This window comes from Trichosurus vulpecula, chromosome 1, assembly GCF_011100635.1.
Source record: "Trichosurus vulpecula isolate mTriVul1 chromosome 1, mTriVul1.pri, whole genome shotgun sequence".
NCBI classification, from domain to species: domain Eukaryota; kingdom Metazoa; phylum Chordata; class Mammalia; order Diprotodontia; family Phalangeridae; genus Trichosurus; species Trichosurus vulpecula.
Genome location: NC_050573.1, coordinates 500,466,449 through 500,479,306, shown reverse-complemented (window position 1 = coordinate 500,479,306; position 12,858 = coordinate 500,466,449). Strand labels below are relative to the sequence as shown.

General features: G+C 41.7%; 1 protein-coding gene across 1 annotated transcript in view; it reads left to right on the top strand.

Moving 5' to 3' along the window:
- Positions 1–554: 554 nt before the first annotated feature.
- The window catches only part of TOP3A (DNA topoisomerase III alpha), a 38,809-nt gene continuing 26,505 nt past the window's right edge, over positions 555–12,858 (top strand). Inside the window, exons 1-5 of the mRNA XM_036740734.1 lie at positions 555–1,066; positions 6,174–6,233; positions 7,616–7,689; positions 11,618–11,693; positions 12,491–12,599. Of these exons, the coding sequence (XP_036596629.1) occupies positions 878–1,066; positions 6,174–6,233; positions 7,616–7,689; positions 11,618–11,693; positions 12,491–12,599 (508 nt within the window). The 5' untranslated portion in view covers positions 555–877. The remainder of the gene's footprint in view (positions 1,067–6,173; positions 6,234–7,615; positions 7,690–11,617; positions 11,694–12,490; positions 12,600–12,858) is intronic.

Here is a 12,858-nt window from a genome sequence, read left to right as displayed (position 1 = left end):
AGAGCAGCACCTTTGTGAACCGGAAGCACCTGCGTATAGCTCCTCGCGGAAGAGCATTATGGAAGGAAAAAAGCAGAAGGAAAGAAAACGAAAGCGATAAAGCGTTAAGTGGGCCGGGCGGGAAAAGGACTGGGAACCAATTGGAAAATGTTCCTATGGGCGGGAATTCCTAAGGAAGAGAAAAAGGGCCTATCCGCCGCTGCGCCCAGGCTTTCTGGGAGTTGTAGTCCGCGACCCACCGCGAACGACAGGAAGCTGAATGTCCAGGGGAAAGCAACCTCGCCACACGCCGGGACATACAAGGAGTTGTGGTACCGGACACGGGGACCGACTAGAAGCTGAATGGCCGACGGAAAGCAACTACACCACACTCCAGGGCATCCTGCAAGTTGTAGTTCCGATACTGGGAGGCGAGTGGACGCGGAAGACAACGATACCCCGCGCCAATGCATCCTGGGAGTTGTAGTTCGCGATTCTGGGAGCGATGGGCCGCTGAGTGGCCAATGGACGAGGAAGGCGCCTACGCGGCGCGCCAAAGGCATCCTGGGAGATGTAGTTCGAAAATACGAGGAGCCACGGGAAGTTGAGTGCCGTGGGCTGGAATTTAGCCGGGCGGGAAAAGCAGGGGGCCGGCAACAGAGGCTTCTCTGGGCTGCGTCTGTGCCTGGGAGGGTCCGCCCTCCTCACTCTGTCAGGATGAGCTGTTGGGACTTGTCCCCGCGGGTCTAGTTGGTGCCTCTCGGAGCTCGGGGGTCGACGTGGTGGTGACGAAGTGGGGAATCAGGACACCCGAGCGCCGCCCGGGACTTAAGCCTCGAGCGTCCCACGGGGCCGGGACGATGGGCCGGGGCCGGGGTCGCGGGCCCGCTGCCTCGGCATGATTTTTCCGGCCGTGCGCTCGGGCCTCCGCGCCGTCCGGAGCCTGCTGGGGCTGCAGAGCCGCCCCCTGTCCCGGGACGCCATGGAGGTGGCTCTCCGAGGCAGCCGCCGAGTCCTGTGTGTGGCGGAGAAGAACGACGCGGCCAAAGGCATCGCGGACCTGCTGTCCGGCAGCAGGATGCGGAGGGTGAGTGACCGCCCCCGTGCAGCAACCCCGGAACGGGATCCCCGTTTCACAGTGGGGAAACTGAGGCAGGCGGCTTAGATGACTCGCCCAGGGCAGGAAGGGTCTGCGGCAGGATTCGAACTCTCTCCCAAGTCCCGCGCTCCCTCCCCTCTTCGCTCTCTACAGCAATAACCTATTGATTTGCGTCGGGAAACACCCTTTTCCGTTTTCTTGTCTCAGCGGGGAGCTCACAGCGGGTATAACGTGCGAGGCGGCAGATTCCTGCCCGGTGCCCTCAGCCGGGTGGCCGGCACTCACACGGCACCCTCCCTCCGTGCAAGCTGCTGTTCGATTAATCTCATCTGAGCCTCACAACAGCCCTGCGAGGTAGATGCCGTGAGGATCTCCATTTTACAATTGGGAAAACTGAGGCAGTCAGAAGCTAAGTGACTTGCCCGTGGTCACACAGCCAGTCAGTGTCCGAGGCTGGATTTGAACTCTAGTCTTCTTAACTCCTGGGGCAGCTGGGTGGCCTCATGGATAGAGTGCCAGGCTTGAAGTCAAGAAGACTCATCTCCCTGAGTTCAAATCCGGCCTCAGACGCGTACCAGCTGTGTGACCCTGGGCAAGTCACTTCCCCCTGTTTGCCTCAGTTTCCTCATCTGTCAAAGGAGCTGGAGAAGGAAATGGCCAAACCAGTCCACTATCTTTGCTGAGAAAACCCACGAAGACTCACAAAGAGTCTGACATGACTGAAACGACTGAAAAACAACTTCTTAACTGCAGGATTTGAATTCAGGTCTTCCTGCCTCCAGGCTCCAGCTTCTGGACGGTAGCTTGGCTTAGGTCAGGCCAGCGCAGGATAGCCTTGTGATTTTCGACAAGTCACTTCACCTCTCCGTGCCCGAGCCAGTTTTCTCCACACCTTTGTGACGGCCTGCCCGCCCCTATTAGTGACTTGTTCTCTTTTCCTCTGAATTGGTGTGTGGCCCTGGGTGGGTCTCCCCGGGAAGTTCCTCCCTTTGGCGCTCCCTGTACCGGTGATGGGACCCTGTGGGGAATGAATGAAAGTAAAGGGCTGAGGATGACTTTCCAGGTTGTGAGCCTGGAAGAATGGCGGTGGTCTCAACAGAGGTAGGGAGGGAGGCTAGGAGGAGGGCTGGGTTTAGAGGAAGAGGTAAGCAGGTTCTGTTTTGGGCTTGCGGAGCTGGGGGTGTTTATGGGACTTTGGCCAGACCCGTCCAGCTGGCAGGTGCAGAGGCGGGAGTGGAGCTCTGGAGACTGCAGAGTCATCTGCATGGAGATGGTAGCTGGCTCTGAGAGAAACTGTAGAGATGGAGAAGAGGAAAGGACCCAGGCTAAAGCCCTGGGCTACACTGGGGGATGGGATGTAGAGGCTGGCCCTTTAAGACAGCCTTGAGAAAGTTTGGTTGGACAGGAAAAAGAGAGCGCTATGAAAAGCCAGAGAAGACAGAGGATCTAGAAAGAGGAAGGAGTCACTAAAGTCAGACAGCAGAGAGGTCAAGAAGGATGAGAGCTGAGAAGAAACCTCTGGTTTAGCAGTGAAGAGATGATGGGTGATCTTGAAGAGCAGTGGGGGTCAGACCCAAACAGACATCCCTGCAGGCTACGTACTGACTTAGAAAACCACAAGTTAATATTACCTGTATTGTGTTGTGAGGCAGTTACACGGCTCAGTGGATAGAGTGCTGGGCCTGTTGTCGGGAAGACCTGAGTTCAAATCCAGCCTCAGACACTAGCTTGGGCCGGTGACCTTGGGCAAGTCATTTAACTTCAGTTTGCCTTAACCCACTGGAGAAGAAAATGGCAAACCGTTCCAGTCTCTGCCAAGAAAATCCTGTGGACGGTATTGGTGTGCTATGGTCCATGGGGTCACAAAGAGTCAGACACAACTAAATGACTAAACAACAAATATTGTATTTTTATTTGTTTTATTAAACATTTCTTAATTACATTTTAATCTGGTTCAGGCCTCTGGCTTGTAGCCTCAGAGTTTGGCACCTCTGAACAGTTTTTGTTGAGTTGAAATTTAGTTTGCAAGGATTTGTGAAGTGCTGGGAGGTGAGAAAGTCAGTGTCAGTATAGACACCTTTTTATCATCATAGTTGATACATTTTTAAGTTGATTTATTTATTTTTAGTTTACAACATTCAGTTCCACAAGCTTTTGAGTTCCAAATCTTCTCCCCCTGCCTCCCCTCCCTCCTCCCCCCCAGGATGGCATGTAATCCAATATAGTTTCTACATATGTCTTCACATTAAACGTGTTTTCACATTAGTCATGTTGTAAAGAATTACGACCAATGGAACAAACCATGAGAAAGAAGAAACAAAACAAAAAAAGAGAGAGAGCAAATAATTTGCTTCAATTTGCATTTAGACTGTGTAATTCTTTATCTGGATGTGGACAGCCCTTTCCATCATGAGTCTTTCAAAGTTGTCTTAGAACTTTGAGTTGCTTAGAAGGGCCAAGTCTATCAAAGTTAGTCATCACACAATCAGTGTGTCTGTAACTGTGTACAATGTTCTCCTGGTTCTGCTCCCCTAACGCAGCATCAGTTCATATAAGTCTTTCCAGGTTATTCTGAAGTATGAGTATAGACCTCTTCTTTAAGACTAGGGGTTCTTTACCTTTTTGGTATCATGGACCCCTTTGACAGTGTAATGAAGTCTAAGGACTCCTAAGAACATGCTTAAGTGCGTACAATAAAATGCATAGGATTATAATGGAAACAAATTATATCGAAATACAATTATCAAAATATTTTTTGAAATTCACAGACAATACTCCCTTCCCCAATGGGAATTTGACTATGAAAAGAAAGAGAGTTATAGAATTGTAGTTTGAAGATGGTAGTCAAATTGAATTTTTTAGGACGTCAGGGAGGATGTTTAAAGGCATCAGCAAGAGAACCAGTGGATAAAGAGAAAATGAAAATAAAGGAGAGAGAGGGCACAATCAAAGGACCGATTACCTGAGGAAGAGAAGAGTGGGGGTGGGATCAAGTAGAGTTTGCTGTTGACAACAGGAGGGGTCATCTTTTTTCCCCCAAACTAAAGCAAAAGAAGAGAGCTGAGGGGATTATGCTGAGGTGATTTGAAAGGTGACTTTGGTAGGATCAGCAGCTCATCATGGATGCCCGCAGTTTTTTATGTGAAATATCATTCATGGTCCTCTACTGAGAAGGAGGGAGGACTGGTGGTTAGACAAGAGGAGGTTTGAAATAGTGGTTGGGGATGTTTTGATTTGTTTAGTGCAGTAGTGAGGGTCCACTTGAGATTGAATAACAGATTTGTAGTGATTGTTTGACTTCATCTAGCAGTATTGATAATCCAGCAAGCAAAAACAGAGAAAGTGGGAATAATTCAGGTTTGGGATTTTAAGAGGGATGAGCAGCTAAGGGACAGGGCATTCAGGGGTCAGGGACAGTACAGTGTAAAGTAGAAGGTAGAGATTCTGAAGTGAGGAAAGTGAAACCAGAGTAGGGGTGATAGCCTGAGGAATCATGGTGGAGAGAGGGGCTGAATTATAGGGAGAATGACCCTGGGGGCTAGAAGATTGATAACTTCTAGAATATGAATAGGGTGATGTGCCTAGATGGAGTCAATCTCAAAGGAGAGGTCACAGGGAGGTGCAAGCAGAGGGCCTACTTGAGCCTATCCTCTTGTGTCAGGGAGTGGAAGAGAAGGTACATTCCAGGAGTCACCTGGGATCCAGTGTCCTCAGGGGAGAACCAGGTTTCTGTGACAAATAAGCATTATGCCTTGCACATAAAAGGCTCTTAATAAAAGTCTTTTTAGGCTTATGATGGGAAATGCTATCCACATCCAGAGAAAGAATTACAGAGTCTGAATACAGATGGAAGCATACTATTTGCTCTTTCTCTTTTTTTGTTTTGGTTTCTTTCTCATGGTTCATTCCATTGGTTATAATTCTTCTTTGCAACATGACTGTGTAAAAATATGTTTAATGTGAATGTATATGTAGAGTCTATATCAAGATTGCTGTTTCGGGGAGGGGGGAGAAAATTTGGAACTTAAAAACTTGTGGAATGAATGTTGTAAACTAAAAATAAATAAATTTTTAAAAATAAATGTCTTTTTAATTGAACCAAAGGATGACTTCAGTAGGTTTTTGTTGTGATGAAACTTGTTCTTGCATTCACAGAACCTAATTAGTGTGTATTTTTGTAACAGGTTCCATAATTACATTTTTTTGATCACTTAATTGATGTTCTCTGTCTGGAAACTTCATGTCAACAAATTTATGGGACTTTTCTACCTTGTTTTTGCCCTCTTCAAACAAAAAGTCACTACGTTGTACTAATTTCATAGGTTTGGAGACTGTGTGTATAATTGTTGTATCTCTGGTTCATTTCCTACTTTTTAATCCAGAGTTAAGATAGAAACGTAGGACCTATATTCATATCCTGGTTCTGCTACTTTCTACAGCTGTCAATATAAGCCCTTATTTTCCTGGTCTGTAAAATGAAGAGGTTGGATTAGATAACCTCCAACATCTCTTCCACTTCTGTGGTCTAAATCTATGATCCTCTGACTCTGCTCTTCTTCAGGACCTCCATTTATAGAATCGTAGAATGCTAGAGTTGGAAGCATTGTTAGATATCATCTACTCCAGCTTCAGAATTTTATTAATGAAGAAACTGAAGTCCAGAGAGGTGACATCACTGGTAAATTCCCATAGTAAATTATTTTCAGAGCTGTGTTTGAGCCCATTCCTCCTGACTCCTAGGACAGTGTTCTCTCTACCAAATGGTGCTGGAGCTTCCTAGTCATCTGTCATTGCTTTGAAACCTCTAGGCACCTTAGGAGAAAGAAAGAAATGACAGTGTTTGGCGGAGAAGTTGAGGGATATAACAGACCTTAAGTTTGTAGGAGAGGGCAGTAGGGGAAGGGAGGGAAGGAGAGAAAACAATTAAGTGCCTTATTGGGAGTCTGTCAGAATTAACGGTTTTCAAATTTTGGTCTGCTTGCCATTTGGAAGTGGTTTACATTTATTGCTTTTTATGTTGAAAAGCTTTAGGTTTTACTTTGTCTCGGGGTTTTTGTTTGTTTTTTTTTTTTAATTTTTCTTTCTTTCTAAACAGAGAGAAGGATTGTCCAAATTCAATAAGATCTATGAGTTTGACTACCAACTATATGGCCAGGTAGGTACTGAAATACTTTATCACAAACAAAAATTTTAAGTAATCCTAACTTCCCTTTTTCACAATGTGGTTTGAGAAACATGTGTGTATCACCTTTAACAAAATAATACCATTGTGTTTGCTTCTATGCATCTTTCCAGATTTTGCTAGTTACATATTGGTAGTGGACATTGCCTAATCCACTTTTCTTAGCTCTGCATCACTTTATATCTCTTCCCATATTTCTTTGTAGTCTTCATATGTCCTTTCCTAGGAATGCATTCATATTACACAATTTGTTCATCTTTCAGTCATTTCAGCCATGTTGTTCCTAAGCTGCATCCTACGCTGAATAAAGCTGCTATGAACATTTTCATATCAATAGGTAATGATAATATTGGTACAGTACTTCCTATGTGCCACGCACTGTGCTAAGCACCTTACAGTTCTTATCTCATTTGATTGTCACAGTGACACTGCAACTTGGGTGCTATCATTATCCCCATTTTCCAGATGAGGCTCACACACCTGGTAAGTGTCTGGAGGCCAGATTTGAACTCAGGTCTTCCTGATTCCAGGCCCAGCACACTATTCACAGTACTACCTAGCTGTCTAATTAGGTCATTTTTTTTCCTTTCAGTAGTTGCTTTCTGTATTTGAATATACTAGTGTCTATATAGCATAAATATAACATTAATAAATAACAAATATATATGCAAAGTAATTAACATAGGGTAGTTTGGAAGGGTGCACACCGCCAGTTGTAGGGATCAGGAAAGGCTTCATATAGAAGAAGATGCTTGAGTTGCTGCTGACCATCTCCATTACTTGGAAGAATTCCTAAATGATGGAAGAGGTTAGTTTGCATGTAGTGACTAGAGTGGTGATTTTATTAGTATTCACTGAAAAGTGTCTGGAGAAAGATTTATTCTACTAGATTATTTAGCTTAGTAATGTACTTTATCTGTAATTACAAAATGTAATTGGTAGAACCAAGAGAACAATTTGTACAGTAACAACAGTTTGTAAAAGCAAACAACTTTGAAAGACTTAGGACCTCTGATCAACACAATGACCGACCACAAATCCACAGGCCTCGTGCTGAAACATGCTCTTCACCTGCAGATAGAGAATTAACGGATTCATCAGAGTGAGGCATATAGTTTTCATTTTTGGGTGGTGGTTTTTTTTTTTGGGTTTTTTTTTTTTTTTGGACATGACCAATGTGGGAATTTGTTTTCCTTGATTATACACATTGTGACTTATTTTTCTTGCTTTCTCAGTGAAGAGTGGAAGAGAATTTGGACCTAAAAATAAAATAAAATTTACTTTATAATCTTTTAAATTAAAAAAATAGATATACCATAATCATTTTTTTTCTTCACTCCCTATCTCCCCCACAGAATGTAACCATGGTAATGACTTCTGTTTCTGGACATTTGCTTGCTCATGATTTCCAGATGCCGTTTAGAAAATGGTCAGTACTCTCCCTGGCGGGAAGAGGGAGGTGGGTGTTCGCACTTTACAGAGAGTTATGAAATATAGCAAAAATTCTAAGGGACCAAGTGAGTATAAACCTTTATCAGATACTTAGGGTTATCTTTAGTGTTTCCAGTTTGGAAACACTCAATAAGTTATAAAGACTGCCCATAACTATAAGGGGAATTACATTTATTGTACATATTATGTAGCGAAGTTCAGTAATTTTGTTTCTATATTTACATCCTTAAACATAATGTTCCAGAGAGGCTATTGATGCTTGTCTCACATGGTATTCTCCTTACATAGGATTTGTGCACTCTAAAGCAAGAGAAAGACAAAAATGCCTCATCTACTGTTTTAGTCTAAAGTCATTTGGAATGGTAGTTATTGTAGTGTGTGATACACAATTCATTTCATTCTAAGTTTCCTGGTTTTTGCAAAACTTCTGGTTTCTATTTGGGGAGTTAAAGAGTTTTTAAAAAGAGCAGATTTTTTTTTTAATCCAGAGAACTTGTTTATTGAACTGAAGCAATTTTAAAAATTTGGACTTAAAATAAAAATTGGTTGTTATAAAGGTGAGCCCGTGGCATGAATTCTGAAATTGAGCTGGATTCTGCCCTGCATCTCACTTCTGTGTGACTGTACCTTTTAGTGAGTGCTTCCCGATCACCTACAGCATCCCTAGCTCTGGACTTTTTTCTTGCACCTTTCTACGTTAACTGTCTTAGATCTTCCACATGACTGAATATTAATGAGTGGCTCACTTAAATTCATCTTCATTGTAGCTAATGTTGCAATTTCTATAGGACAGAATTAGTTAAAGATCTAATAAAGATTTTATTTTCAGAAGGCTCCTAAGGAAAGACTGTGATGCCGTTGTGGCAAGAAAACCCACTTTAGGGGCAGCTAGGTGGTGCATTGAGTAGAGCACGGTCCCTGGAGTCAGGAGGACCTGAGTTCAAATGCGGCCTCAGACACTTGACACACTTACTAGCTGTGTGACCTTGGGCAAGTCGCTTAACCCCAATTGCCCTGCCTTTCCCCCTCCAAAAAAAACCAACCCGCTTTATTACAATTTAGAATATAAGTTTATTCCGTACATTTGAGGGAAAAGCCTAGTCAGGGAGAACAAATATCAATTGGCACATAGAAAAGTATGTCTCTGGGGCAGATGGACTTCTCAATACAAGCCAGTTCCCACAGGTACTTATAGAATGAGCCTTGAAGCCAGAAACAGCTAGGTTCAAGTCTTGCCTCCAACTCATACTGGTTTTGTGGCTATTGACGTGTCACTTAACCTCTTGGTGCTCTTAGATGAGGAAGTTCTCTCAACTTAGAGCCTTAGAGAATCTCCTAGAGACCTGAAAAGTCAAGTGACCTGCCTATATTTACACAGACATTTATGTGTCCAAGGTGGCACGTAAACTCAGGTCTTCCTGGCTCCAAGGCCAGCTTTCTTCACTTTGCTGCCTGGCATTTAGTCGATGCTTAATAAATGTTCATTGATTGATTACAAATGGTTCTCTGAATATTTTGTTATATCTAGATGCTTTCTTCTTAGGAGGAAAGCTTAATGTTTTAAGGTTGTTTTTATAAAGAATTTACTCTTTTTTTTTTTACTGATCTCTTGTTTTTACATCACCTTCATTTCTGAATAAAATTCAGAAATTTCCCTAACTTGTGAGCCAGTCTTTCTCACAAAGATTTAAAAAGAGGGGGAAAGAAGTTTAGCAAAATGTTTAGCCATTTACCTCTTGATGAGTATCTATTTTCTTTCCACTTCTTTGTTGCCACAAAAAGTGCTAGAAATATTTTGGTGTAAATAAGATCTTTCTTCTTTGACCCTGTAGCAATGGTGTCTTTTCTTTCCTTTTGTTTTCCTTCTGTCCACTTAGGGTTATACCCTTACCTGTGGGTGCTCTGACTAAAGGAATATAAGTTTTGATGCTGAGACCTTGTTTTTCCTTAAGGACAATGCTTTAGACCCAAATCACTCTGGCTCTCGTTGATTGGCCAATAATAGATCTCAGGCCAAACCCTACTTGGTCATCGTTTGGGCCCTGATTGGCTCAGAGCGAATGTAAATAGCAGTTGTTTCTGTTTTGACCAGAAACCTTGAGGGTCTTCTCTTCCCAGACTGATTTTTTTTTGACTGGGTAAAGAGGTCATTCTCTGCCTTATTTCTTACCTAGCCTTAATCACTGAGTCAAAATGAGACCTGTTAAAGACCTTAGCTTAAAAAGCCCAAGGGCTCCCAGTGCATCCAGGCCCATCTACAGTTGTCCTGATCTCTTATCTTCCCACTGGATGTATATGGCTCCAGAGGAGAAAGTGAGGCAGGTGACTTTGCACAGCTCTCCCTCACTTAAATCTAATTCACTTGCATGTCATAGCATCATCTTCCTGATGTTGTGGTCCTCTTCCAGAACGAAGGACCAGCAACAGCAACAGTGGTATCTTGGTATTAAAGGACTGGGACATTTTAGTCAAGTATGAATTTTTTTTGTAGTTTTTATTGAAGAGCAAAAAAGACCTATATGTACAAAATTATTTATAGCAACACTCTTTGTAGTCGAAAAGAACTGGAAACTTAAGAGGATGCCCATCATTTGGAGAATGGCTGAACAAATTATGGTATATAGATGTGATAGACTACTTAAGTGCTGTAAAAATGATGGAGATAGTTTCAGAGAAATCTGGGGAGACTTGTATAAAATGACGCAGTATGAAGTGAGAAGAACAATTTATACAATACTATAAAAATAAAACTTTGAAAATCTTGAGAACTCTGATCAATGCAATGACTAGCCATGCTTCCAGAAAATCTAAGATGAAGTTTTTGATCTATGACCTCACAGAGAGGATGGACGCGGGGCGGGGTGGGGGAGGGGCACAATGAGACATAATTTTTACACAGCCAATGTGAGAATTTGTTTTGCTTCACTATTCATATTTGTTAAAGAATATTGTTTTTCTTTTTCTAATGGTGGTGGGTGGGATGGAGAGAAAATTGACTTTTGTTAATTGAAAAAATAAATTTTAATGTAAAAAAGATACAAAGTAGATATCCCACCCCCCAAAAGAAAGTCAGAGCTTTTATTGTATACTTTCTTATTGCTTTCCTAGATGACGGCACCAATTCACAGCTCCAGCAGCAGTGAATTGCTGTGTCATATTTTCCCTACCAATATTGAATTTACCATTATTGCCAGTTTGATGGTATAAGTTGATATCTCAGAGGTTTTTAAATTTTCATTTCTTATTATCTGAGATGATGAAAAAAATTTACAAATGGTTGACACTGGGATCATAGATTATTGATAAGGGTTTTTCCTTCCTTTGATTATTGTCTATCCATATCCTTTGACCATTGAACTGTTGCGGAACACCTTTTTAATCTCATAAATATGTGCCAATTCCCTTTTTAGTTTAGGTTTCAGACTTAATCAGAAATATTTAGTACACGTATTCTTTCTCAGCTCATCTTTTCTTATTAGTACAGTTACATTGCTTTTTATTTACATAATCTTTTTATTTTTATTAAATTGAAATGATGTTTTGTCATTAGTAATTCTCTCTATATCATTGCTAGTTAAGACCTTTTCTTCTGTCCACTGTATGAAAAGGTCAAACCTTTCATTTTCTCTGGGTTTTTTTTTTATGATGTGACTTTTTAAATTTAGAGAGATGATCCATTTAGAGTAATATTATGGCAGATGGTTTAAGTTTTTGGTCTAATTGAATTTTATGCCAAACTGCTTAGACAGCTTCTCAGCAGTTTTTATTTAATGATAAATTTCCTTTCCCTGTAATTTGTATTCTTGGATTAATTGAAGACTATACTGTTTCATGGCTTTGATTCTAAATCATGCTTATCTTATGCATTCCACTGATCTATTTTTCTATTCCTGTTTGTTCTTTAGGCAGAGCTGCAACCCTCTTGTACTCTTTGAAGCTCAAATTGAAAAATACTGCCCAGACAACTTTGTAGATATTAAGGTAGGAAGAGCCTTTGAGAAGGCTTATCATGCAGGATCTTAACCATTTACTGAGCAGTGGCAGTTTCGAACTTTAGGGCCCAAGAACCTTATATACTATCTTTTTAATAGAATAATAGTAAGCTTTAATAAATTTTTTTTATAAAATAAAATTTTAGTAAGTAAGTTGTCACCAAAAAAAATTATTAATGCCTTTTGTTTTTACATAACAGTCACTTCTGCATCTGCATATACATCCAGGCTCCCATCCCCAAATTGAACCTGCACTCATAACGGAATGTGTGCTGCTCTTCACACAAGTCAATCATCTCTGAACTCTGAGCATTTTCACTGCCCAGCTCCCTTGCCTGGGATGCTCTCCCTCCTCACCTCCACTTTCTAGCTTTCCTTGCTTCCTTCAAATCTCAACTAAAAATCCTACTTTTTGCAAGAAGCCTTTCCCCTCAGTCCTCTGTTAGTACTTTCCCTCTGAGAGGTTATCTCTGATTTGTCCTGTACATTTTTTGTTTGCTTGTAGTATCCTGCTGTTAAACTGTGAAGTCCCTGAGGGCAGGGATTGTCTTTTGCCTTTCTTTGTGTCTGCAGCACTTAGCAGAGTGTCTGGTATATGGCAGGTATTTAATAAATGCTTCTTGACTTGCTTTGACTTGCTACACTTAGTTAAATTGTTGTGCTCACAATCCATTGCTTCATTATTTTGTCTGATAAGGTAAACTATGACAGTTTCATTTAGTAGTTTAATTATTTGTTTTATGGGTTGTGCTATCAACCTTTTTCCTTTTCAAATTCCTATTTCAGAGAACTCTGGAGAAAGAGGCCAAACAGTGCCAGTCTCTGATAATCTGGACTGATTGTGATCGAGAGGGAGAGAACATTGGATTTGAAATCATCCATGTGTGCAAAGCTGGTAAATAATACCTCTGTATAACATTTACAGTTTTAACATATATCTCTCAAACTCTCCTAGTCAGCCACTAATTGCCTGACCTTTGCTGAATGCCCCCAGCTCTCATACTGTGCTCACAACCTTGGATTGTTTTCTTTTTTTTTTTTTGTATGTGTTCTTTACTTGCTTTCTGGAAGGAAGAGTTATCCCTTATTACAGTGGATAGTAAACTCCATTAGAGCAGGGACCCTCCGTGCATGTCTTTTCATTTCAATCAAAA